General features: G+C 36.0%; 4 protein-coding genes and 1 pseudogene across 5 annotated transcripts; 2 read left to right on the plus strand and 3 right to left on the minus strand.

The window, feature by feature from the left end:
* Positions 1-2,167: 2,167 nt before the first annotated feature.
* LOC110419003 (calcium-dependent protein kinase 33) lies at positions 2,168-6,882 on the plus strand. The gene is made up of 8 exons (XM_021431856.2): positions 2,168-3,451; positions 4,444-4,587; positions 4,732-4,884; positions 5,227-5,342; positions 5,554-5,721; positions 5,801-5,928; positions 6,258-6,357; positions 6,449-6,882. Exons 1-8 carry the CDS (start codon positions 2,722-2,724, stop codon positions 6,518-6,520), a joined length of 1,611 nt encoding a protein of 536 aa, XP_021287531.1. The 5' UTR covers positions 2,168-2,721; the 3' UTR covers positions 6,521-6,882.
* Positions 6,883-7,754: 872 nt separating this feature from the next.
* LOC110419006 (protein translation factor SUI1 homolog pseudogene) lies at positions 7,755-9,271 on the minus strand (annotated as a pseudogene). Its single transcript, XR_016351374.1, has 2 exons — positions 9,111-9,271; positions 7,755-8,318 (listed from the first exon to the last, which is right to left on the minus strand). The product of XR_016351374.1 is annotated as a protein translation factor SUI1 homolog pseudogene (transcript).
* A 512-nt stretch (positions 9,272-9,783) lies between these two features.
* Positions 9,784-13,773, minus strand: AUG4 (HAUS augmin-like complex subunit). The gene is made up of 13 exons (XM_021431857.2): positions 13,560-13,773; positions 13,416-13,463; positions 13,190-13,315; positions 12,471-12,791; positions 12,198-12,294; positions 11,853-11,898; positions 11,671-11,764; positions 11,388-11,459; positions 11,154-11,212; positions 10,887-10,955; positions 10,757-10,808; positions 10,456-10,533; positions 9,784-10,380 (listed from the first exon to the last, which is right to left on the minus strand). Exons 1-13 carry the CDS (start codon positions 13,680-13,682, stop codon positions 10,303-10,305), a joined length of 1,263 nt encoding a protein of 420 aa, XP_021287532.1. The 5' UTR covers positions 13,683-13,773; the 3' UTR covers positions 9,784-10,302.
* A 116-nt stretch (positions 13,774-13,889) lies between these two features.
* Positions 13,890-16,901, plus strand: LOC110419005 (RNI-like superfamily protein). The gene is made up of 6 exons (XM_021431858.2): positions 13,890-14,160; positions 14,334-14,461; positions 15,151-15,320; positions 15,391-15,468; positions 15,923-16,067; positions 16,188-16,901. The coding sequence occupies exons 1-6, from the start codon at positions 14,046-14,048 to the stop codon at positions 16,599-16,601; spliced, it is 1,050 nt and encodes a 349-aa protein (XP_021287533.1). The 5' UTR covers positions 13,890-14,045; the 3' UTR covers positions 16,602-16,901.
* A 713-nt stretch (positions 16,902-17,614) lies between these two features.
* LOC110419255 (calponin-like domain protein) lies at positions 17,615-23,679 on the minus strand. The gene is made up of 8 exons (XM_021432236.2): positions 23,476-23,679; positions 20,728-23,350; positions 20,495-20,632; positions 20,212-20,391; positions 19,739-19,933; positions 19,048-19,146; positions 18,376-18,969; positions 17,615-18,267 (listed from the first exon to the last, which is right to left on the minus strand). Exons 2-8 carry the CDS (start codon positions 23,332-23,334, stop codon positions 17,908-17,910), a joined length of 4,173 nt encoding a protein of 1,390 aa, XP_021287911.1. The 5' UTR covers positions 23,335-23,350; positions 23,476-23,679; the 3' UTR covers positions 17,615-17,907.
* Between the last annotated feature and the right edge of the window lie 4,290 nt (positions 23,680-27,969).

The raw sequence follows: 27,969 nt of genomic DNA on the forward strand, positions 1-27,969 counted from the left end.
AATTGAACCTTAATTAATGGTTATTTTTCTTAATGGAACATGCAACAGATTATGGGCTCTTGACCATGTCCAACCAAATTAAGTGTCATAATTAAGACCATTAATTGTTTTAATTAAAGAACTTGAATTAATCAATAAGGGTGGCCCTTTCATCTACTTTAGGTGTGCTCTTTGGATAGGTTGGGTGGAGCAACACGGCTATTGTTCTATTCACTATATACAAAAAACGAAAATGAACATGCGAGAATCATTGAAACTTAATCAATTTAATTGTAAATAGAAATACAATTTTATAAGAGTTAAACACCAAACTAACCAAACTCATTTCTTAGTACACATCCATCAATCAATCAATGATGAACTTGTTACGATCATGTTACTTTGATATATTATTGCTTCTTCTTTGACTTTGGGTCATCTCATCTCAATTGAAAAAACCAATTCCCATGTTCATTTACTTATGATTAATTAATTATCAAATCCATCTAAGTAGCTCATAAAAGACTGAGCAAAAAAAAAGTAGCTCATAAAAATTTTTAAATGTGTTCTTCCAAAGTCTTAGAATTTCTTGGAGACCCTCTCATTCTTTCTTGGTGGCCTAGTAAACACAGGCCACCTTAAATTTTAAATTCCTATAACACTAAATTACTGGATTTGGGTGGTGAGTTCTTATCTATAATGAAAATCACAGAGCCATCACTTAGTGGCCCTAGGTCCCTATGGAAGAAATTCAATGGCAAATTATCATGGGACCACTTCTTGGGCTTTGCCCATGAATTTCACTTTAATTGAAAAAAAAACCTAAATTTAAACTAAAATATATATATTAACATTATCCGGATATAATAAGGTATTGTTTTATAAAATAATTAGACGATATATACTGACAATACGTTAACTACATATTATTTGAAATAAAATAAGCATAAAATTATTTTAAAAAATCATTAAATACCCAAAAAATATAGGGATAAGGATTGATAGAAAGCACAAACTTCTAAAGTAGAGAATTTGCCTTGCAAGTTATGTTTGCTTCTTTGAACTAACATGGCTAAGCTTCACACAAACTTCTTGGATTCTTGTTTTTTCTTCATAATTAGGAAAATTCTTTCCAAGTTTTCTTTCACTTGTATAATTTGTTCTTCTCTTTTAGCCCAAATCAGAAGCTTCAATCTTTGTTTCTTGTAGGAAGCACACTCTACTAAACAAACGTGTCTTGTCCAATTCTCATCTTGTTCTTTGTTCCATTTGATTCGCTGAAGGAAATTGGTTTGGGTTCTTACAGCATCAACCAAAACCGTGTTTGTTCCAACCGAACTCAAGAACTAAAGTCATCAGTAGATTAAATTGGAAACCAATTTCCACGTCTTCTTGATTAGAATTCTAGCACCAACTTTGACGCATACCCATTTGCCACGTGTCCCACGTAATGAATTTTCTTTCATTTTGGGACCCACTTTTGTTGCCAGTTCCTATGATCAATCGTGCGGCCCTTAAAAGGGGTTTTCCGCATGTTCTGATGACCTTGGATCTCAGCCTTCCAATTTTGTGTCAATCTTCTCTCCATGGTTTTCAGCAATCAAACAAGGGGGAAATGGTTTTCCTCCAAGGAAAGGAAGAGTAGTTCACAGAATTACTCTTTGTTTTTTTGCAATAAATATATTGGGGGAAAAGAATGAAGAATTCCTTGTCTTGGGATAGAATTGGAGTTGTGGATGACTTTGCACTTCCAATTCTTTTAGCAAGTGAAGACAAAATGAAAAAGTTTTGTCCAACCAAATGTCTAACTTTAGAAAATAAGAGGAGAAAGTGTACTTTTTTTCTAATCACAAAGTTCATAAATCAAAGGTTTTGGATCAGGATATTCTAACAACTACTGATCTTTAAACGTTTTCTTGATAATGCAGTCTATTTAAGACTTAATTTTAAGAAATTATATTATCCTGCTATAATAATTTGTTAATTTTTCTGCCACTGCAGAGTAAATGATGACACTATGAGTAAATATTTTCATTTAATGTATTATTACAGGAAAATCTTAACTGATGAGCTAATTAATTACATCAAATGGCTGAGTAATAAAGTAGATGGAGACCCTTAACCCCAAGACATACTGTGATAAAACGAAAAATATTGGCAGACAGCAGACAGCAGACAGCAGACAGCTAATGGATCTTAATTTTCCTTATTGATTATTTTCGGTGACAGGGTTGTTACATTGGCTGCTCTTTTGCTGTCCCTTGCCGAGAAGATTCTTTCTCTTTGGTCCTATCAAACTTCAATGTTTCAAACATTAACTCAAAAGTTGACCAAGCCAAGCAAGCCTCCCCTGTGTTTTGTCACTAGTCATAGCCTCCCCCCCGTCTTGTTAAAGCTTGAAACTTTGATCTACATTTTTCCCTTATAAACAAACCCTTTGTATTCACTAGCCTTAAAGCTGGATTCTTTTTCATCACACCCAGACCCCTCAGCATATTCCGTAGTCACCATCTTGGTTTTGGGCTTTTCTCTTTTATCAGTGTGAAAACATCACCTTTGATCCAAAGTTCTTTTTTTTTTTTTCTAAGTTTCTGAATCTGGGTCTTTTTCCTTCTACCTCAACCTTAGTAAATCACTGAATTCTGATCCAGTTTCTTAATTTTGTATCTGTTTCATCATCTGGGTCTTTTTCTTTCAATCCAAATTCGGTTTTGACAACTTGGCAGTTACAAGTGAAACCAGATGGGTGGTTGTCTGACAAAAAGCAAAGAATCAAAACCACAGCATAATGGCTACAGATCAGGAGCAACAACTACAGCTGCTGTGCATCAACAAAGATACCAAGAACCTGTGAGGCCCGCACCTGTTCAACCCCAATTTCACCACATCCCTGAAAAGCCAGGTGCTCAGACACCTTGGAAGCCGGTTGCCCCAGCACCAAGCCCCAAGCCTGCCCCCAGGGTTGATACAATTCTTGGTAAACCATATGAAGATATAAGGATGCGCTATACAATTGGTAAGGAATTGGGAAAAGGTCAGTTTGGTGTAACTTATCTTTGCACTGAGAATTCAACTGGAAAGCAATATGCTTGCAAGACAATTTCTAAGAGGAAGCTAGTTACAAAGAATGATAAGGAGGATATGAAAAGGGAGATACAGATTATGCAACACTTGAGTGGACAGCCTAATATTGTGGAGTTTAGAGGTGCTTATGAGGATAAGCAATCTGTTCACCTTGTAATGGAATTGTGTGCTGGTGGTGAGTTGTTTGATAGGATTATAGCTAAGGGACATTATAGTGAAAGGGCAGCTGCATCTATCTGCAGGGCAATTGTTAATGTTGTCCATGCTTGTCATTTTATGGGTGTAATGCATAGGGACCTTAAGCCCGAGAATTTCTTGTTGTCTAGCAAGGATGCGAATGCTCTTTTGAAGGCCACAGATTTCGGGTTGTCGGTGTTCATTGAAGAGGGTAAATTCTTGTCACTCTTTATATTTGGTCAATTGCACATTAAGTTATTGGTCCTAAATTGCAGGAAATTTGTGCATATGTACATGGAAATACTGATTGGTCTTAGCCACCTGCTTGTGAAAGATTCGAAGTTTTTGCACTAACTCCTAACTAGTATAGTGAGTATTGAACGGAGAATAAGTCAATTAGGTTAATTATAATTTTGAAATTTTATTGGTTTGGACATCATTAGCTGCCAACTAAGATGGCAGGTAAGTTTCCCCAATTTGTTCTGCCCGTCTCCTTCAATTCATTGTATGCATGTTCATTCACTATTTAGTTTAACCGTATACCATATATAGTATTTTGAAATTTTAACTTCTGCTCTCTTGGAGCATCATTTGTTACTAAATAAGAATGGCAATTGGGCGATTGTGATACCTGGCTGATTAAGTCCGAAAAACCATCACTTAGAAGTTGAATTGGTCAGCAGTCATTAACTGATATTGCATTAGCTTCCAGCATTTTTATTATTGTTTCCTCTATGTTTATGCCCTAATCTTGTTACAATATTTGGCATTGAATATGTTTAAAAAACTATGCATTAATGGCAACTTTCTGAAATTCTTATTTACCTTCTATTTTCTTGATTTCCTGTACACCGACTCAGAGGTATAGATCTCATTTACATGATGGCGGAATTTGACTTCTATAGCTGTGTGAAAGTTATATAGCTTTAAGCTTTAATTTAAGCGTGAGCCATGCAGTTTGTAGTCTTTCTACAAATTTTATATCCAGTATAAACTTGCATGTATATATGTGGATGTCTGTAAACACGTATAATATGCATATGTGAATTCACATATCCATACACTCTAACATGCATTATGCTTGTTTTCGAAAGTAAATGGTATTTCTTTCTGAAAAGGAAAAAAAAAAATCGTATCTCATGTATGTCCATGTGTAAATAACCATTAGCATTCTTTTCTGATTGCTCTTGGTACTTTTGGCAGGAAAGGTGTATCGGGATATAGTTGGGAGTGCTTACTATGTTGCTCCTGAAGTATTACGGCGTAGATATGGAAAGGAAATTGATGTTTGGAGCGCAGGAGTTATGTTGTATATCTTACTCAGTGGTGTGCCTCCATTTTGGGCAGGTAATTATTTGAACCACACTATCATTTTGCTCGTGGAAAATAATATCATCAGTTGCCAAAAACTATAGCTTTGACTGTACTAAATAGCCTTCGAAACTGCCACTTCAATGTTAGTATATAATTTAATGAATGTTTTTGCCTCAGAAACGGAGAAGGGGATATTTGATGCTATTTTGGAAGGAGAAATTGACTTTGTAAGTGAACCATGGCCTTCTATTTCGGACAGTGCCAAGGACCTAGTCTGCAGGATGTTAACACAGGACCCGAAAAAGAGGATCACTTCTGCTCAAGTCCTAGGTACTTATTTACAGAATAGTTTCCCTTTTTTTTTTTGTTTGGTTGGCCGGGTGGGAATTTATATAAGTAGTTAATCACTGGTGATTCCTTGTAGGTTCAAAAATAATTTCTTTAAATGTTCATTCTATCTTCATCTGCAACGCATCCTGGCATTCTATCATGTTAATGTGTTAAAGGAAAGTCAATTGTAACGTTGCAAAATTACGTTCTAATATATATATGAATCCGTGTGCGTGCTTGCGTGTGTGTGTGATTTGTTTGATTGCATCATGCTGGGCTTGTGAGTTACTATAATTCATGTCAAGGCCCAACCAAAAGATTGAAAATCTGTGATTTATGCAGAGCATCCATGGATACGAGAAGGTGGAAGTGCATCAGACAAGCCACTAGACAGTGCAGTGCTTTCTAGAATGAAGCAATTCAGAAGAATGAACAAACTAAAGCAACTTGCCTTAAAGGTAGGTTCAAATTTATTTATATGGTATCTTTGATTTCTAAATGTGGCAGTAAGAGAGAGATAGGCATGTGACTCTTTAGTCATGAGATAGGCCTGTTTTATTTGATATACAATAGCAAATTAGTACGTCATTTTGCAGTCCCCAGTTATTCTGTTGGTTTCTACTTGAGTAACTTTACTTGCCGTCTAATAACAAGCCTGGTGGATTATAGGTCATTGCAGAAAATCTTTCTACTGAAGAAATCCAAGGTCTGAAGCAGATGTTTGCAAACATTGACACTGACAACAGTGGCACAATCACCTATGATGAACTTAAGACTGGATTAGCTCGACTTGGATCAAAGCTCACGGAGGCTGAAGTTCAGCAGCTGATGGAAGCTGTATGATACTATTTCAATCTATAATATGTAGATCTTTTTAGTTTATATCATACATACTCACCTTGGTTTTATCTTACAGGCTGATGTGGATGGAAATGGTAGTATTGACTACATTGAATTTATCACTGCTACAATGCACAGACATAGGCTAGAAAGAGACGAACATCTGTATAAAGCTTTTCAACATTTTGACAAGGACAACAGCGGGTAAGTTTTCTTCATAGCCAGAGCTGGCCAGACATATAATGCTAGAATTGCAGTGTCATATTTGATCTTGTCTTGGTGTGTTCAGTTTTGCTTTCGTTTGGTGGATATAAGCATGCTAGTAATTGCAGTAGCATTTCAGGCTAGTATTCCATAATTCCAAGTTTCATGTGAAATAGATAAGATTTAGCTGTCTGAACTAGTCATATTTGGGGCACATAAATCAATGACATGGGACCCATGATTAAACCATTAAGTCCTCTTTCTTTGGCCAGCACAACCATTAATTAAGATATGCTAGGAGTCAATAACTTCTTTGAAACTCTTTTCAGGTATATCACAAGAGATGAGCTAGAGACAGCCATGAAAGAATATGGAATGGGTGACGATGACACAATCAAGGAAATAATATCTGAAGTTGACACTGACAATGTAAGCCCCCTTTTCTACCTTTTTTCTACCCTTCAAAGCACATTTTCTTTGCAGCATGATGCATTAGTTCTTACTTATGCCTTGTTTACAGGATGGTAAAATCAATTATGAAGAGTTCCGTGACATGATGAGAAGTGGAACCCAACAAGGCCAACTCTTTTAGAAATAGATGACTGGACTTGCAGAATCGGGGAAAATTCCCCGAGAGTAGTGCACAATGGCTTTAAGAGATCTCTAGGCTCCTCGTTACATAACTTTGTCTGGTTTGGTTTTTCATTTTCGATTGTAATATATTGCATATAGTTATAACTTTACATTTTTTTGGTGAGTCTTGTGCCTGATATATGACGGATTTTGAGAAGAAAGATTGTTTAAGCTAGAAGTTTGCTTATCTTTTTCGATGTCCTCAATTCTGGTTCCCCCAGAGTGTAGAACTCACTCCTTGAGATCACAGCAATGTTGGTTATCACTTCTTCGAAATAAATATTTCAGTCTTGCCTATGGCAAGGCAACATCTTAGAATCATTCTGCGTTAAATTATATTAATGTGATTCAATCTTGTCACCATGAATTGCCTTTTGAAACTTCATACAACCGTATCTGGTGTTTCAGTTGCCGAAGGTGCCTGGAGAACTACCATATACTTCATTAATAAGAGTCCATCATGCATGAAATTTCAATCTAGATGAAGGCGAAACCCTCATATCTGGAGTTGAGAAACACAAAGCAAAATTGGAAATGTCACGGATACATGTTTTCAATACAAAAAGCATGTCCAAACATGTAAGTTTGAGACTCATCTTATTTATTACTGATATTGAATTTGTGACAGGACACCATCTTGAATTATAGAACCTTGGGTTACCGGACCGCATGGTCCTTATCTGTATCTAGCACCTACTGAGACTCAAAATCCTTAGTACCAGTCACTACCTCCCAGCCATCTGAGCTTTCAAGTAGACTAATGAAATGAAGCTCCCAAGGGCAAAGCCAACCAGAAACAGGGAGCTCTCATTCGTTTGCTTTCTAATTCATCCTTATCCCACATAGATGCAAAGCTAAGGCAAACAACATAGAAGGTTCTAGGAGTGCCTTGGCAGAAAAGAACCGGTGGCTCAAAGCCCTGGAGCCAGACAAGGTCAAAGTCCAACCTCAAACAGACCCGACTATGGTTGCAAAGCGCATATTACGGGCCAAATGGACAAAATTGCAGTTGTAACATCAGTTGAAGCAATAGCCCAAATTTGAACAAAAGGGAAAGGCAGGGTATGATAAAGATAACCAAGTTCATGCACCAAAGTACTCATAGTGCATAGGATTTTAAATTGGCTTGTCCTGAACCTGAAACACCAGCAGAGACCAGAAGGCAGAGGCAAGACAGGAATAAAAGGCAAAGCTTTAACGCAAATACTATCCATTATTATTAATGAAACTCTAACATTGGATTCCATTATTGGTCCACCCCAACAGGGGGTGCAAAGACGAGACTAAAACAAAGACAGCCTAGAAATTTATTTCATAAAGGTCCTAAATCATGACAAAAGCAGCAATAACTTCCCTAGAAACCATGAATCTTGATTTGATCCTTTTTCACGATGCCAGCATTAACAAGGAACTGGGACACGTTTTTGCGCTGATCACCTTGGAGCTGAATGATTTTGCCGAGCTCTTTGTCATTCACGACATTCCCATTACAGCAGAACTCCTTCTTGAGACACTTGAGAATTTTCTCGTAGCTCAAATCCTGTTTCAGGCCTTGAACAGTAGTCAAGCTTTTCTTTCCATTCCTCTGTTGGATTCGTATATGCACATACTCCTTGGCTCCAGTGCCACCAAATTCCTCAGCCTCGGCGAATGGATCGAAAGTAGTAGGGATCTGGATGCCTATATCAACCATGTACTTAGTTAAATAGAAACTTGGAACGACCTACGGGTGCTTGCTTGTCTCTTGAGCGCTAGTACTGTAAGAAATAACAAACCATGAATTGTTAGAAATCAACAACTTATAGTGTCTGAAAAGCTTATCAAACATCTGAAACTCTATCAATAACAAGCAGAAAAAGCACTACAAAGAGGTTTACATATGATCAAACACAAAGAGACATAAAAAAGCAGAACCTCGTATCATTAATATCAGAACTCCCTATTAAACCAAGCCTACAATTTTCTTTCACGATCAACGTGTTTAAACAAAACCCAGGTCCAAACCAGGGCCATAAAGCCATTCCATCTTTCAAACAGAAGAATACCCAAGACCTTAAAATCGAAACATCTCTTCCAATCAAACATCAATCATACATATGTTGAATGCTAAAATCAACACAATTACATCAAGAATTCAACTTTTCCTTAAGAGGTTAGAAAAACCAAAGCTAACTAATCACGAATTCACCATATTCAACAAACTAAACATGGTTCTAAAGGGAAACAAGAATCAGACCCTCCCCCAGAACTACAAGACACACTAAAAGAACTCCCAAGAAACAACGATATGATGATCAAAACACAACAAACCAGAAAACAACAAGGACAATAACAAAAAAGGGTTTTGGCTTAGAAACGAAAATTCCCAGAAAAGAGATCACCCCGGAAGATCATTGATCCAATCTTTTAACACAACAAACGAAACAAGACACACTAAAAGCCCGACTCCAGGAGACAAAGATACGATGATCAAACACAACAAACCAATAAAACAGGACGAAAACGAAGGTTGGTTTTGGCTCAGAAACGAAACCGAACCGAACCTTTACCTGAGAGCTTGGTAGGCTTCTTCCAATCGGATACTATGAGAAAACAACAGCGGCAACGGGGTGTTTAAATAGGCGGTTGAGTCCCCGCGGAGAGGAGACATAACCGCGGGTTAAGGATATCTTTGGATTGGTCCACGTGGATGGGTCTGAGATCAGAATCTTGACTCGTGGAAGGTCGAGATTGCAGAATAAATATTCTAATTAATCGGAATAAATAATAATAATAATAAAAAAAAGGCGTGGATATCACGCGTAATGAGGGATTAACCGACCCACAAGCTGGAGTCGTAAGGGAAAGAAGAACGAACAGGGGGGAAGAATCTGGAAATTTGAAGGAGAACAATATACGGTCCAGGTCAATTCAAATCCATTTGGAATATTTTTGTTCTTTGGGGTGGCTTGCTTTGATTTTTTGTGGCTACCCAATCTTATGCTACCAAGTTGGTCTCTCTCTTACCTACAAATCGATTTTGCTTCGTTTACACTTCGATTCGGTGATATCATATATGTCACATCGATTGTACATTATAATATAGTTAACTATTTTTAATTCTTTTTAATTTGTTCAATTACTTTTATAAAATAAAATCATAAAACTCAACAATCCAAAATAAATAATTCTTTACTGCTTAATATAAACCGCGATATTCACGTGAGATAATTAAAATTTATCATAACATTTATTGCGAATATTTTTAACATATTAAAGAGGTTTGTCATGTGAAAATTAGGTATGATAATTACCCAGTAGGGCCAGATTGATGAACTAGATATCATGAACATGCCCAGAAGCATGTCTTAATCGTTGTTCCTAAGAAAAAGAAGGGAGTGAAAGAGCCACATGACTTGCTTCTTAAGTCAAAGTGTGTCGGCTCCGTGTGCGCGTCTCAAGCTGCTTTCAAAGGGGATGCTGCCGCCATTCTACCTAGTACTCAAGGGGGGTAAAGCTCCCACCACCAGCTGTTTATGACAAAAGCATCATTGTTTCATTAACAATCATTGGCTGTACAAAAAGCTTTCAATGCAAAATCAAACGAGTGATCCCTCTGAAGAGGGAACACGAACATTTTAGCTATGGTACACAACAAGCTATAGGTCGGTGATCGAAATTCGTTGTGTATTGAGTACCTATTGTACAACAAAAGGGTCAATACAGAAATGTTCACAGGTAAGAGGAAATGGGATCTGGAAGTTATGTGCTTGCGTGGTCTGGTAAGCGCTTGAGGTCCATCTCGACTTGGTGGATTGTCCATTGCATATTTTCCAGTTTCTGTAAGTAGGCGGTGATGTTAATGTTTGTCGAAGGAAATTGAGTTAAGACTGCTATTTGTTAGCTGATATTTACCTTCACGATTTCATGGTACTGCCTTGCAATAGTATCGAAGTGAGGATCGACACCTTGATACTCACGTAGACGTGTCACCTGTTGAAACATGAGTTGATAATGTAAATAGGATAAGAAACAGAAAGTAGCAAAACTTGGACGAACACAATGGCAACCAAAACAGAAACAACCATAGGCAGAAGTTGGCCTTGCCAAATTTTCCCCCTTTGAGGCAGTGTTAGGGTCACAGTTGTGAAAATAAGAATTATTCGTACATTCTAACAATTAACTGTCAAACTAGAAGATAGATAATGGAACATACTGCTTTATTATATGCAGCAGAAGCTTCTTCCGTAGCCTCGAGGAGATATTTCCTGGCAACAAAGTGAGACAAGGTTATAGCCCAATATTGAAGCAGTCTGATAATTATGTGCATCACCCTTTAAAAGTACCTTATTTTATGTAATGCTGGTATCGACTCCTGAGTATAAGTTTCAAGCAAGAGAACATGCTCCAAAACCCTGAGACAATAAATGCACGTATGACAGGCTAATTCGAAAGATGAGCAGAAGTATGCTGTGCATGAGATCAAATAAACACAAATAAATATGTATGAATATGCTATTTCCATATTTCTATAACATAAATAAAAGAAATGCTAAACAACATGATGGTAGAGCAAACAATCCAAATATAGCAAGTAAAATAGGGCAACAAACCTTAATTTTGCATTCATGGTCTCACATCTTTTGCAGAGCCACGTCTTCTGTAATTCATCCTACAAAATTTGTCAAAGACAAGTTTAGAGATCAGTCCAAGGAAGAAAAAGAACATAAAACATATAGAAACCATCAACAGATACAAATACTGTCATTTACTTCTACTACTAAAAACGCCTTAAAAGAAATTCTACTATTAAAAACATTAAAAGAACTTCCTAGCATAATGCTTACATATTTATGTTGATGTTGCAACTTCAAATCTTTGACAAGCTTAATAAGCACTCCAAGTATCTGCTCTAGGACCTGTCAAGAGAAATTGCTGTACATCACATCTCATGCAAACAAAACAAACTCCTTTTAAAAGCATGATGTCATCCACAAAAACATCTAGTGAAATGAAAACTATCTTATAGCTCTGATGACAAAAGATCTAACAAAATGAACTGTCTCCATCTCATATATATATTTTTTTTGGAAGGTGTCTCCATCTCATATGGATTGACCATTCACCTACATTGTAATATTCAGCAAATTTCCTATCTGCCGAATAGAGATCCTCCCGCAAAGCGGCTTCTTCCCTTTCAATCTCCTCAATTATCAACTTAACCCTGATAAATGAAATATTATAACATGTGATCAATATCAAGCATATAGTGATACCAACCACATCAAAGAAGGAAAGAAAGTAACTGAAACCTTTCTGGAAGGCGAGAACTTGAACTTTGACTTCCAGAAGATGAGTCTGCAGCACGATAACAATGGTAATATCAGGCAAATAACTATTGAAAAAGGCAAATATGTTAACATATTTGCGACCACATTCTAATTTGCACTTCACTGCAGTTATCTAGGCCTCTGACTCTCTGAATAATACGATGGACAACAAGACCTATGGACTAATTTCACAAACCAACACTAAATTTAGGGACAGAACATTATGAAGGAAGGATGAGGTGTTTCCAAACAGCAAGCCAAAATGCACTGGCATATATAAACTGGATAATAAGAGAAGGGAGAGAAGCAAGTGATGCATGAAATTACCAATATCATCAACGAAGGCATCTGCTAACTTGTCACATTTAGATTTCAAACGAACATCAATCTCCCTTGAAAGAGCTAACTGATAGTCAGCCATATCCTAAAATCACCACATTCACAAAAATTTTATTATAAGAAGGCTCAGCCAGTGTAGATGATGATTAAATCATATGGCAACAGAAGCAAGGACCTATTTTGTAAATAAAGATTCAGAGAATATTTTTAGATTAAAAACTTTCAGACTCCATCTGCCACCATGATGCAAAGTTTACGTACCATTGACAATGGCACCCTTTGAAGCTGAGTTTGCCACAAATAAGCAGGTGTTATTCCAAGAAAGCGACTAGGCACACCAACACCAGGTTCCCCCAAATCACCAGCATTATTCGCAGCTGCAGCACTATTCGCATAATTAACTGAGTTTGAACTTGAGCTGATAGTGAGACTGGTACTGGTACTATCGAGTGAACTCCGTGACATTATACTCCATTTTTCAATTTCTTCCTCATGAATTTCCCCATCGTTAGATATAAGTGGAAGTCTCAATCTTTGAGCCGCTTCAGCAACAACCAATCGGTGCTCTAGAGTCTCATAAACCTAAAGTTCATAAAACACATAGCATAACCTTTTCTCAGATTCTTAACTATAAACACTCTGCTAGTTTATTACTTTTGCTACTTACTTCTCACAATTTGCTTTTAACTTATTAAAAAGTAGTCATAAAGGAGTAGTAAATATAGGGAAAAAAAGGAAAATCGTAATTGATCAAAGAAGAACAAATGAACAAGCGAAAAACGGGTCTTAACATTAGCATTCCCTATAAAGGTAAAATCAAACATTTTGCTATAAGGTAAACAAAATCATATGTTTACTATCTAACTCTTCCTTTTGCTGCAAAAGGTAATTCACATTTATCCTATAACTTTCTCAATTAACCTCAAACAATGAAAAAGAAAAAAGAAACATAAAAACTAAAAATTAACATATATTGAAACCTGAGGAGAGTTCTTCAATCCAAGCTGTGGATAAAGACCTTGAAGGTCTCGAATCCCTCCGAGATTTGCCACGGAAATCGCTTGCTGATACTCTTCCACCATAGCTATTGCTTCACAGTAAATTGCCTGCAAAATTTTACATTTTTCTTTTCACAAATGTTTAAAAAATGAAGGAAAATTAATTCATACAGAAAATTTTTTAAAAAAAATTAAAATAAATTATCACCATTGCTTCTAAGTAACGTAATCTTTCTCTCGACATCTCCTCCCTCGCCTGAAAATCGAAATTCATCACATTATTTAACAAGAATTCACTCATCACATTGTTTTAAGAAAAAGAAACAAGATTTTTAAAAGAAAAAAAGGATACCAGTTGGAGATCGTAATAGGCGGATTTGGAGACGAGAGATCCATCGGGGGCTAAGCAATGGCGCTCTAGCTGATCGATTACTTGGATGACGTCAGCCGGTAAGTTTTGCCCTCCTTTCACCATGAATGCTTTCTTCGTTTTCGCTTCGAAAGAAAGAAACTTGAACGAAAAAAAGCCGGCTTTTGGGATTTTTCAAACTGGAGAAAAATGGAAGGAGAGGGTGGTCCGAGGACGTTAAATTACCAAAGTAACCCTTCATTATCATGGGAGCAATGGCCTTTTTAGTAAATATAATTTCCAAAAAAAGGCCAATAAAAATGAGTTTTTTTTAAAAGAAATTTTAATTTCTTGAAAGTCGGCCATTGTTTCGTGGTCTGAAAGGACAAAAAGGAGCGAACTTTCATTAAAATCCCTGACAAATCTCAACCGCCTCTCTTTTCTCGACGAAATCGGAATATCAGAAAGAAGAGAGAAAGAAAAATTTTGATGGAAAAAGGAAAATCTGCCGCCAAGGCATTAGAAATCTCGTTGAAGAAGCTCGATTTGAACCCCTATCGGAACTCCAAATCGTCTCATTCGATCCCCTCTCTACACTCTTCCAGTAATCTTCTTTCTCCCTCGCTTGAAATTTCTTAATTTTCAAGTTATTTAATCATTGCAAAATCGAGTTTTGGAATTTCTGTTTGTGATTGAAACGGAAGGAACGAGAAAATAATGCAAATTTATTATTTTTATTGAAAATTTTTGAAAAAAAGATTACGTTTTTGATGATAGGATTACGCGTTGAGAAGAATAAACCTCCTAGTTTAGTGAGCTTGTGCCTTGGAGTTGTTGGCCGGCATTTGGAGGATATTGTCGAGGATTTGAGTGAGATTGCTGCTAGTTTTCCCGCGGATATTAAGGTGAAGAACTTAATGATAGCTGTTCATCCTTAGTTGTTTGTAGTAACAATGTATATGTTAGGATTTGTTTTGCTATAGTTTTGTCCTTTCGTTCCTTTCGAGTTGATGATCGATTAGGTTGATAGTTCCATCCTATGGGTGATGTATGCATTATCAGTTGTTTCCCTAAGGTTATAGTTCGATTCAGTCGGTTAGGAGAATCATAGTTTATTCGTTGTTGAATTGCTTAATGATATGTTATCAATTCATCCTTTCATTTCTTTCGAGTTGATGATGATTTTGTTAACAATTTGTTGCTTAGGTTGATAGTTCCATCCTATGGATGATTAACGCCTTATCATTTGTTTCCCTAGGGTTATTGTCTGATTCATTGGGTTAGGAGAATCATAGTTTATTTGGTATTGAATTGCTTAATGATATGTTATTAATTCATCCTTTTGTTCCTTTCAAGTTGATGATGATGAATTTGTAAACAACATTTTGCATAGGTTGATAGTTCCATCTTATCAATGATTAATGCATTATCATTTGTTTCCCTAGGGTTTTAGTTTGATTCATTTGGTTAGGAGAATTGTAGTTTATCCATTGTTGAATTGCTTAACGGTATGTTTCCAATTCGATATCTAGAATCGTTGCTTGGGAAGCTTTGTATTAGTATTTTCCTAAAGCTTATTAATGGATGATGGCAGATAACATTGGCAGCAATTGCAAGGAGAAGAAAGTTACTAAATGATGATGTCATTGTCTCCTTAGCTGATAGTTCTTGGGAAATTCTTGACCTTTCTGGTTCAGATGTTTCAGATTTCGGCTTAGCAAAAGTAGCTGAAATGTGCAAATCTCTTTGTGCTGTGGATATAAGGTATGAATTGTTGGAATCGTCATTTGAAATCAATTAATAAATCAATTACTGAGACAAGTTCTTAATGCAGCCAATGCAACAAAATTACTGCCAATGGTGTATCGGAACTCGTGCAGCACTGCCATTCACTGGAGACGTTGAGATGCGGGTAAGCTCTCATCGGCACGCACATTATTCATTAGGGGTTTTTAGCATGCAGTTCTTGTCAGTTTTCAATGTATAAGTTCTGTGAATTTATAGGTTCATTATGAGTACCGAGTTTTTATATACTCTTTGAAAGTATTAATAATATAAATGATAATGAGCTCATATCAGATGAGATGTACGTAGAATAAACAGACATGAAGTATTTTGATTGAACTGTATTAGTTTGCAAAGAATGAAAAGGCGCTACCATTTTAAAATCTTCAGAACTTGTCACACCTTCAAGATATAGAAATTTATTTTACCAAAGTTTTTCATGCAGGCAACTGGTTAGACTTAGTACTTCCAACCTCTTTTTTACTGTTCCAATAGCATGAAATGAAATCATAACTGGATATTTGGGTTTGACTAGGGGTATAAACCTCATAACAGGCTATGAACCAAAGTTAATATTGCAGAGGGTGCCCTTCGAGTGAGTCTACAGCCCGAAGATGCTTGGGCATATTGAAGCCAAAGCTGAACGATGTGGGGGGAGATTCTTGGGAGGAACTTGATACCATGGAGATTGGTCGTGGCGCACAGTCTTTGCGTTGGCTTGTGTGGGTATGGACTTGCTCTTATTGAGTTTGACTCTTCGTCCTTTCAATCTCTTGACACTTTCCTGCTTGCTCTTCTTCTTCTTCGGAGTGTTTGTTACAAACCCTATCACTTCTTTTTTGGCAGCCAAAGATTGATAAAGACTCATTGGAGATGGTGTCTACCGAATGCCCACGGATAATAGTAAATCCAAAGCCATCACTATTCGGTTTTAGAGGAACTGAAGTTCCCAGGGAAGCATTGCCCGATGTTGCTTTGGACGATCCCATCATCAAGGACATCGATCCCAAAACATGGGTTTTCTGCCGGTTTACACCGAAGGCCATATCCCAAACACTTTCAAGTCCCAACGAGTTATCCCTGGCAGAAAAATTTAGACTCGCCTTTGTGGAAAGAGACACGCGCTTAGCTCCAAAGCGTGCAAAGAATGCAAGACAGCATCAGCGTCGTGCAGAGAGGGAGTGGATGATGACAAGTACAAGAGCCAAGGCATTAGCTCTGGCCTCACAAGCAAGCAAATCTCTACATAGTCGAAGCTGAACCATACTAGCTTTCCATCATTAATGTTCCTTTTTGGTTGTAAATTAGAAACTGTAAAGTATGCTATAGTGAATGGAGGAAAGTAAGGGTATGGTGATTAACTTTGTTTTTGCATTTTTGCCTATATCTATCACTGGCATCCTCTAGGAGGCGGCTGATGGAAGCTTGGGAGATACATTCGAGAGCCCAGAGAAAGCTGTGGATATTTGGTCTTTGAAGTAAAATGTTATACTTTTCATACTAAGACATCCTGCTTCTGTGAAGTTAGGGTTGTAAATCATGAGTTTGATTCACACTTAAGAGCTGTGTTAATTGAATGAGCCTTGACCTATTTGTAATTTTTGCATGGAGCATTGAAACCTAACTAGAATATGGTACTGGGTAAGATACTTGTTAATCTTGGGAGTATTTGAACCTAAATCCGATTAAAATTTAATTAATCACATAAATCATTGCTTAATTCCTGAATGGTGATTATTAATACTCATGAAAAACTCAATTTAAATCTGAATCAATCCTCGTGAAAAACTCAATTTAAATCCGAATTGGCATTAAAACTATATTTAGAATCAATTTTTATGTATATTATTCATAAATATTAAATAATTAATTTAATATATAAAATTAAAATTTAATATTTATAATCGAATTCAGATAATTATAAGATATTCTAATTCTACTTAATCAACTCGAGTAGTACAAAATTACAAGATATTTTTAATTCTACTTAATCGAGTCAAATAATGCATGTAACTGATTATATATTAACCAACACTGTCTTTACCCTATTATCTTAATCCTAGGCTATTAAATCAGGCAGGACAGATCTTTCCATCTTATAACCAAAGGATCCCAGCCCATATTTTCAGAAAGGTAAGTTTTCCAGATATGGGTTTGAAGAATTCTCAATGTCATCTGACAATATTGATCTTCTTTCTGACATAAAACACAGAGAGAGAGAGAGAGAGAGAGAGAGAGAGAGAGAGAGAGAGGAAAGGAGGGAGAAGAAGAGATAAGGAAACCAACATTACTTATTATATAGAGGATCATCATCAATACCAACTTGAAGCAATACCAGAGGAAGTTGTTCTTTCATATTAGCATTTGACAGAAACCAATCTAATGAATGCCGTGAATGGCCACTATGGTAATTGAATACAAAGTAAGGGGAAAAAAATAAGAAATAATAATAACAATGATAATAATAAAGAACACCCTGAGAAGAGCACAAAAGAATTGCCTATCTATGGAAAATATCACCAAGCCTCTGTTGATTACCCTACTTATTAAGCCAATATTAATAGATCTAGAAGTTAAACCTTTGCAGCCCAAAGTTGGAAAAGAAGTTACCGTTTCCGACCAAGAACAAGGCAAAGATAACCAAGGTGGTAAGGAGGACCCACATCCATGGCTGCATCCTTCTCTTGCCCCGGTTGCGAAGAGGAGGGGGAATAGATTTTGCCTTGCTCTGCTTTGTGAACTGTGATGGCTTTTGAGGCCTTTTCGCCAGGATCACCGGTTTCTCTTTGTTTTCAGATTCTTTTGGAGTTTCAGTGGGAGTTTCGGGAGCTGGAGCAGGTTCGACTTCATCTGCAGCATTTGCATCCCCTGCTGCAGCTGTAGCCACCTTTCTTCTTTCCTTCTTCCTTGCCCTCTTTTCTCTTTCCTGCATAAAGAATACTTATGCTGAATCAGTACAGCCACAAGCAAAAAATATTACGCTTCACAAAGAACTGACTGAACAGAATATTATTGTATAGTCAGAGGAATTCACCTTCTCTTTCTGTTCAGCTTCTTTCTGAGCTCTTAGTGCAGCCCTGACTTGGGCCTTCTCTGCAATTCGTCTCTTCCTCTCTTGTGCCTCCTTAGCTTTAGCTATCTCCTCCAACCGACGTTGCTCCCTCAGTTTAGCTGCTTCCTCTGCCTTTCTCAACTCCTCTGCCTTCCTAGCCAATTCCTCTTCCTCCTTTGTTCTCTTTGGTTTTTCTTCTCTAGCCTCTTCAATTTCATCCCTGGAAGAGGCAGTTGTTGAGCCACTTACTGGATGAACAGATTTCACAGATTTCTCTGATTTACTTGTCTGACTCTTTTGCTCCACAGCCTTTGTCACAGGTTTATCATTTGCCTTTTCAGCTTTTGCAAGCACTGGTTTCTCTTGTATTCGTTCTTCTAAAGTTGATCTGGATACAGTATGATCCTTGGCCACTCTTTCATGCACTACTTGAGGAATTACAGTTGGCTCTTCATCAGGACCAAGTGCACGGCCATCCATTGTCCTCAGTCTTCTTAGTGTGCTCCTGACATTGCATCTCATATATTCTTTACGGAATTCACCATTGTTGTTCCAGAAGTCCATAACTCTCTCCACCTGAACCATTAACTGTTTAGATAAAATCTAATAGCAAATTTAGTATAAAACGAATTATAACGAATGCTATGGGCTCACCTGGTTAAGACACAGATTTTGAAGTGCCTCTTTATCCCCTTTCAAAGCCAAATCATTCGCTGTCTTTGCATCATCCCTGTACTGCCAAAAATATTTGTTCTGCAGATTTCAAGCAAGAGTAGGGTCAACCTCATTTTATTGATAATTTTACTTTCTTTGTGTAAAAACAGCTTAGTAGTTTCCATAAGCAATATACAATCAGAACAGCGATCTCAATTGACTTTAAATGAACTAGAGGAATGGTAATCAACCTCAGCAAGAAGTCTAGAAGATAAGAAGCAGTAATCTCCGACTTTAAACGAGTTTGACAGTAGAAAATAAAACCACCAATTGAGTTCCATCAATAATACTTCCCCAAATCACCAGATACAGCAAGAAAAAAAGAAATGGAAAAACAGTATTACAGCAATTACAATATTGAATTAAAAAGATGAAACAAATAATGCATCACGCATCATAAACTAATTCTCAATAACTTCTTCATCTCATCATTTTCACAATGTGATTCAACAATATGAATAAGTTTCAACACACAATGTGCAGACATATCTGCCTATGTATGATCAAAAGCATCTCTCAGTGTACATGCATGGTCACCACTCACCAGGTATCAGCATGCACATGGAAGTGAGCTAAAATGATAACCGTCTTCAAATACATGATATAAAAGGCTTAAAGGTTATTAAAGTACCTTCTCATATGATTGTTTCTTCAAACCCTGCAACTGTGCATATGCTTCTTGGCGAATGTCATCTGCAGCTTTGAACTGGGACAGCAACTTGTTGTACTTTTCAGTTTCATCATAATATTTTTTCTTAGCAGCCTTAGTGACTGCCTCGGCCTTCAGGAGATTGTCTTTTAATTGGTCTACTTCCTTCTTTAAAGACTGTAGATGCAGAAGAATAAAAACAGTATTAACACTACAAAGCAAAGATGAATGGTTCCAACAGCTAACAAAGTGGATATCATCCAGCATTAGTTAGTATCAAAGACATTAAGCAAAGGAAAGACTCCCTAGTTTCATCTGTAATTCTCCACAACTTTAATATACACGATAAGGTGGATCTATAATCATAGAATGCATTACTCAGTGGGGAAATAGAAGTAATAGAAAGAAGATAAAGGGTCAAGGCAGGAATAAGAAGGGCAAATTGAAATTACTACCTTCAGGCGCTTTTCAGTTTCCTCTTTCTGGTCCGAACCCTGCTGAACTTCATCATGCCTACCCCTATTAGAAGAGAGCTGGTCACGAACTTGCTTTAATTGGTTGATTTCACGAACTAACTGCTTTTCTTCCTTAAGAGGCAGCGTTTCATGTTGTATCATGTGTTCCATGTTTCGTATCTGCTTATAGGTGATATAATTAGAACAAATAATCATATCATAGCATGAAAAAGCAGATTCAGAAAAAAATATATTCCATAAAAGGAGTAAAAAAGGTACTTACCCTGCCATCAATATCATCAATGTTAATCACAGACTGAATAGAATCTATTTCCTGGCGTTTGGACCTAAGCAAGTCTCTTGCTGCTCTCTCTTGGGATATGGCAGCATCAAAATTATCACCATATTCCTTGCAAGTGGCCTATATATTGAAGCATTTACCAACCATAAGAAAAAAAAAACAAAGTACTGGATGTTGTTTAGCAATATGATAAAGCATTTCATAAAGATCCTTACCCTCTTGCTTTGCATTTCAATTCGAATTGCATCCCGACTTTGAGTTTTTTCATCAACTCTAATCTGAGCAAGTCTGATTTTTTCTTTTAAATCTTCGTCATCATATCTTGGGACCCTGATCAAGAAGTAAAATGGCCTTTTTCTTTCAACCTCATCAATGCCCTCTTGTTCTTTACATGTTTTACCATCATTTGCAACACTACTAGATTGAGTTCCTTCATTTATGACAGCACAATTCTGTTCACTACCATTAGTGTCACTATTTGATAACCCAGATTCATGTACAGTGCCATCATTGCCAGTAATATCCCTGTTACTCACAGCAGAGAAATTTTCAACTGCAGGAGGTGCTTTCTCATCATTACGTAGAGAAGCAGCCAAGCTACTATCCTTTTGAACATCAGCCACAGCCAATTTTTCATCTTGATCACCAACATTGTTGGGCTCAATGCTATCTTCAGCAAGCTTTGTTGAAACCCCAGCCTCTTCAGAGACAATAGAATCAGAATTGATCTTTGTTTCTGATTTCAAACCATTGGCTAGGCAACTTACCTTAGTACCATCATCAACAGAACCATTCACAACATTGATTTTTACCTCTGAATCCTCAACATGATGGGAATCTGAAGCCCCTCTGCTATTCTCATCTGACTTTACGACTTCAGTTTCTGCCTTCTCATCATCAACAGACTTTACGACTTCAGTTTCTGCTTTCTCATCATCAACAGTAGAAGATGGTAATGTTTCAGCCGCATTATCAACAACACCACTTTCAACTGTTACTTTTTCAAGTGCAACTGTGGAGGGTGATCTTTCCACAACATCAGCAGAAGCCCCAGTGCCAATATTTGAATCAGCTGTTGTATCACTAAAACCCCTTTCAACAGTTACATTCTCATCTGTAACAGGGGAGGGTGTGCTTTCTACGATTTCAGAAGACTGACCTTGTTGTGAGTTTTGACTTGAATCAACTGAGTCGTTAATCACAACTGTCTCTGAATAGCAACCCTGAGTGTGATCATCCTGCAAGGCCTCTCCACGTTCATCAGAAATGGAACCGCTAACAGTATCTTTTTCTAAATCAGCATCAGTCTTTGGAGACAAACCTTGTTCAGAATTACCTTCCAAGTCCAACCCGCCTTGCACAGGAACCTCATCCCTAGCTGTTAAATCTTCCTCACTTTTAACCGATTCATTGTCTGGGTGCACGGTTTCAGGCATTTCAGATAACCCATTTTGTTCAGTCCTGTCTCCATTACCATTATAGACAAGACCATGACAATCAGCTTCAGCCTCAACTATGTTAGAGGACTCATTCTGTTCAGGCTTGGAAACTTCTGAAACAATATCCTCCACGCTTTCAGCAGGTAAACAATCCCCATTAGGATCAGAGACAGAGACAGGAACACCATCATTCTGTTCAGGCTTGGAAACTTCTGAAACAGTATCTTCCACATTATCAGCAGGTAAACAATTCCCATTACTATCAGAGACAGAGAGAGGAACACCATCATTCTGTTCAGCCCCGGAATCAGTAACAACAGCTTCTGAAACAGTGTCTTTGGCACTATCATTAGGTAAACCATCCCCATTACTGTCAGAGACAGAGCCCGGAGGAACCCCGTCATCAGATACAGGCAATTCAGAAACCCCATTCTGTTCATGATCGGAACCAACAGCACCTTCAGAAACAGTGTCCTTGGCGCTATCAGTAGCTAAAGCATCTCCATTGCTATCACCATCATCAGGTACAGCCGTTTCAGAGTCCTCATTCTCTTGTGACCTGGAATCGACAACACTGTCTCTGAAACTATCATTAGCCAAACTACCTCCATTACTATCACCATCATCAGCTACAGCCGTTTCAGAGTCCTCATTTGCTTTTGACCTGGAATCGACAACACTGTCTTCGACACTGTCATTAGCCAAACTACCTCCATTACTATCAGAGACAGAGACAGAAGAAACCTCATCACTCTGTTTACCACTGGAATCAACAGCAGTAGCTTCTGAAACAGTTTGTTTAGCAACACCATTAGCTGAACCATCTCCATTACTATCAGAAACAATTTCAGGCGATTCAGAGACTCCATTCTGATTAGCCCTGGAAGTTTCCGAAACACCATCTTCTACATCAATAGCAGAAACAGGACCAGTCTCAATAAGATCCTCCGGTTTGTCTTCGACGACAGGACCCTCCACGTGGCACAATTCTGTTGATTCCTTGTTCTGATCCACAATTTCAATACAAGATCCATCCTCTCCTTCCAAATCCTTAACCAAATCAGATTCAGATTCCACTTCTCCTTTAATATCCAAATTCTCAACTCCCTGATCTTCTCCACCAATGCCAATGCCGTTTTTCTCAAGATCCGACTCCACTGAGTCGCCATGCACTGCGTCGTCTCCGTTAACGAAAACGTAACCGTCACCGTCACCGTCACCTTCTTCCTTAACAGTACTCCCATTGGCGCCATTGGAAAGATCGTCGTTTTCCTTCTGCTTCTCCTCCTCCTTATCTTTCTCCACCACAATCTCAACTTTGGATGAAGACGATGCCACCTCCTCCTCCGCCACATGCACCACCGTCACCTCCTCCGCCGTCATTATCGCTCTCAATTAACTGAAAATATAAAAATTCAAAATTTAGATCTAAATTACACTTTTTAAAATTAAAAAAAAACCCATTTTTTTCTTTCAAAAATATAGATCTTAATCTTCCAAAAAGATAAAAGATTCAAAACTCACTCTAAAATACAAATGGAAAGACCAAATGCAGGAGCCAGAGTTCGGCGTCGCCAATGCCGGAGAAGGCGGGATCAGACTGAATCAAGAGAGAAAACTTGAGAGAGAGAGAGAGAGAGAGAGGAAGAGGAAATAAAATGAAGTAAGCTGGAGGAAAGTTTGAGAAAGAAAAAAAATATATAAAAGAGAAAGAGAGAGCAAGGAGTCTTGTCTGTATGAAACTCTTCTCTTTTACCAGCAATATTTTTTCTTTAATTTCAAACTGATTTTTCCTTTTTTGTATTTAATTAATATTTTTTTCTATTAATCTCACATTTACATAATGTATTCTACATATCAACATCACTCATCAAAATTGTTTTATAAGTTTATATTTGATACAATGTTAGTGTATAATATTTATAACCGAGCACTTGACTACATAATATTATTTTATTTTTACGGGTTTATATTCGATACAATATTAATGTATAATTACAGAATAAAATCTCATAAATATATAAAAATAAAATTTTAAAATAAATAATTTTAAAATTATTTATTAATGAAATGAAGATATTTGATATGTTAATAAATAATTATATAGAATGGTAAATTTGGGTTTTTTTAATTATTTTTATATATAAATAATTTTTTTATAAATATATTTTGAAAATGTGCTAGTGGATTTTGTTAATTATGTAAAAGTATTATTTGATTATATGATGATAGAGAGATATTCATCAAATTTGGATATCATGAAGTAAGGATGATGTCATGAATGAGATAACCCACTATGCGTTTGAAAAGCATATCCCATATGGGATTTGGCCATCCTTTCGCTCTCTTTCTAAGAGAGGAGCGTTAATGGTGAGATAAGACTTTCATTTCAATCAAATAAATAGTAAAAAGCAAGATTTAAAAATATTAATATTTATAATAATTTTAATAATTTTTAATTTGAAAAGGAAAGTGAACTCTCGATCATCCCTCATCTCCCGTTAAAGCCTTAAATCTCCTTTTTTTTTTCCTTCAAATTATAAACTTAAATAATTATCATATGTAGTGTATGATACATTTATTTACTGTAATATATAACATAATCACACGACTCATGTTATAAATTGTCAATAAATTAAATTAATTATTATATGATCATATCAACTGTCACGTAATCACGATAATTATTACATAAACAAAAAATAATAATTAACATTAAATTTGACTATCATTAAAATTAAAAATAACGTATTTTGGTGAAGCAATGGATTCTTTTGGTTGACCCAAAGCTTCAATTGCCTAATTCTTATTATTATTCTTATAATATTTGAAGCAAACAATGTAGCTTAATCTCTTCTTGTTCTTTGGATCAGTCCAAATTATACCTTTTGTTTTTGTTGGTTGAAAGATGAATGAATAAGGTTTTCCTTTTGGTAGTCTCATCTACTTATTCTTCCCATCTAATTTTGGCAAAAACAAAAAGTCTCTTTTTTTCCTTCAATTTGCTATAATAAATTTAGGTTCCATGTTGTAAAGGTAAATTGACAAAAATGTTTTCTACTAATTTCTTGCCTCTAATATTTTTTTCATAAAAAAATAAATCGAGACAAATGAACACTTAAAAAAATTCTAAAAACTTCTAATTGCATAAATATGATACAAGATATAAGATAATGACATACCCATTTCCCATAAGTAATAATCAGATTTCAACTAAATTTGTAACTAGAAAGTATTGATCAAGAAGCTTCAATGAAAGCAAAATATAAAAGCTTTTAATTGCATGAATATGGTACAAGGACGTGATCGTTCCACATAATTCATAATCTGATTTCAACTAAATTTGTGAATAATAATGAAAGATATATAGAAAAGTACTTATTGAAAAATATAAAAGTAAATCGAACCGATCTCACACAATAAATGGTAAGATATACCAGAGAATATTTAATAATTACAATTCACAATCTAGAAAAATCATGACAAGAAAACCCAAAAAGGGTCTTTTTTTAAAAAAAAAAAAAAGGGGGGGCAAAAAATATAAAATTTAATCAAAGGTGGGAACAAAAGGAGTGGGGACAAAAGCTCAATTGAGGAAACGCGTCAGGGAAAGGGTGTAAAAATGGGAAGATAGGAAGCTTTCGATCAAGGCAAAGAGATAGAGATGAGGTATAAGGATTCCCCCTTTTTGGGTAAAACTTAGGCCATTTTGTCTCAAATTTATGATAGGAGAAAAAACCATGTGAGGGTATGGGAGTCTTTACCTACATACATAATTCCCCCCATTCAATGCAACAACTCAGGGGATCTTCAAAAGGAATCCAAAGTTTTGAAGTATAATTCAGAATCGATTTTTTTTTCTGATTTTTATGTTAATTTAAGGGTTTTTTTATGTGTGAATCTTACAAATTTATCTGTTAAAAAATCGACTTATTCTGATTAAAATCTGATAAATTTTCATTATTGAAATCTCCAATCAAACTCAAAGAATTGACTTTTTATTTAATGATTTTTGTACACAATAACATAAAGGTTGATCTATTATTATAAGATTTAAGATCGATCTAGACCAATACTACATACTAATACTATATATAAGTCCTTAAATTGGAAAAAAAAAAAAAAAGGGTGAGACGGGGTATATTAGTACATATACACAGTTTTTTTGTGTTTCCAGGCGTGTCGGCAGCCATAGCCTATTCGAAGGGTCATTCTTCTGTGGCTTTTATTGTCCTTTCTTTGAAGTAATTTTCTACTATATATTGATTGGCAACTAGCAGATAACTTTAATCCAACTAAAAATAAATATAAAGAGATAACTTTGATTAATTAGTAGCTTTTGATCCTTAATTTGTAACTAATCACAGATAAGGTCAAAATCATTTTAAAATTAATAACAAAATAATAAAATTAATTTCTGATTAATAGACATGTCTGCCGACTATGAAAAACAAAGAATTTCATTTTATGAAAATTAAAAAAAAACAAAGAGAGAGAATGAAATTCAAAAGCATATAACTCCAATTTAACATCAATGATCTAAAGTTCTTGGATCCTAGGAAATTAATTTAACTTTAATTGATATGTTGTGGTCGTTTCTTAAGGTTCAGAATATTTTTGTTTGACATTTTGTAAAGTTTCTGAATTAATAGTAACAAATTTAATTGGCTTGGTGTAGTGTCTTATCTATAAATAGGTTTGATGTACAAAATGGACCAAAGAAGAGGGCATGCCCTTAGCTTTATAGTAGCATTGATTTAGACATATTATGATTCCATTGGGACCATTTTGTGCCATTTGATTTTTCAATAGATAACATGGGGGTGTTCATCTTTTAACAATGTCACCATCCCACTTTTTGTTTTGCTAACATCACACATTGAAAGAGCTTCCACCTAGCTTAATCAATACAAATCTTGAATCTTTTTTATGGGTTTTTTTTTAACTAAATATGCTATTAAAAGCATTATTTTCATGAAAAGTATCAAAAATCATTAAAATTATTATCCCTCGAGTACTATATCAGGTATCATAAAATACTTATATATAGCACCTTAACAAGTGTTTGAAGACATCGATAGCAAAATTCACTCGTATTCGATTAGCTTAGTCAAACACATGTTAACATCTAACACAACAGCCCTAGTTGCATGATGTGCCAGCCTTATAAATGACAGATCTGTCATGGGCTAGCATGAACAAAAGCCAGCTGCCAAAGAAAAATCAACCTAGACAGATATCTTAATCTAATTCTCAACTTTCTTATATTCTTTTTGCACAAAAAAAAAATATTCATGATTCATGAACCACAATAAAGGGAGAACAGATCCATTTTGTGCGAGTGTACTTCCTATTTGCTCAATTCTCTAACTATTCTACACATATATTGCTTAAGATATAAGAAATTTTTGTGTGTCAAGCTGTGAAAAGCCAGCAAAACAAAATTTGGGTCAATGTCATTGGTAAGAGTTTGAGAATTAGGAGTGAGAATTAAGTAAAAGTGTTTGAGAAATTTTAAAAAAAAGGGTAACAGAAAGTTAGTGTCAGCACATGTTTCTTAACATAATATAAAAGGGTCAAACATGGTTCCCTTAAAGAGAAAAATAAATGTTTGGTAATAAAGCAATCTACCTTGTTATCAACTGAAAGAAGAACAATACAAAAAAGAAAAACATGTTAGGCTACAAATTGAAGCAGCATCCCACATGGATCCACATGAACATTTTTGTTTCTCTTTTTTGGGTTTTTGTTTTTTTTGAGTGTGTATAGGAATTGAAAGACTTTGGGATTTTGAATAACTCACTATATTTAATAAAGAAGGGTTTCATTTCCTAGATCTAGATCAACAGATCATGGAATTTGCATTATGGTTTTCTTATTGTTTGGATCGCCCAAGTTTTCTTGAGTTTATTCCCCTGGAATATGCTATATGCCATCAAGAGTTTAAGACCATTAATTATTTTCTTTTTGGTCTTAAGCAAATCTTAAACAGCTGTATTAACAATGTTTGGTTCAAAA

Source organism: Theobroma umbraticum, unplaced genomic scaffold (genome assembly GCF_002168275.2).
Source record: "Theobroma umbraticum cultivar Fairchild unplaced genomic scaffold, ASM216827v3 scaffold_67.0, whole genome shotgun sequence".
NCBI lineage: Eukaryota > Viridiplantae > Streptophyta > Magnoliopsida > Malvales > Malvaceae > Theobroma > Theobroma umbraticum.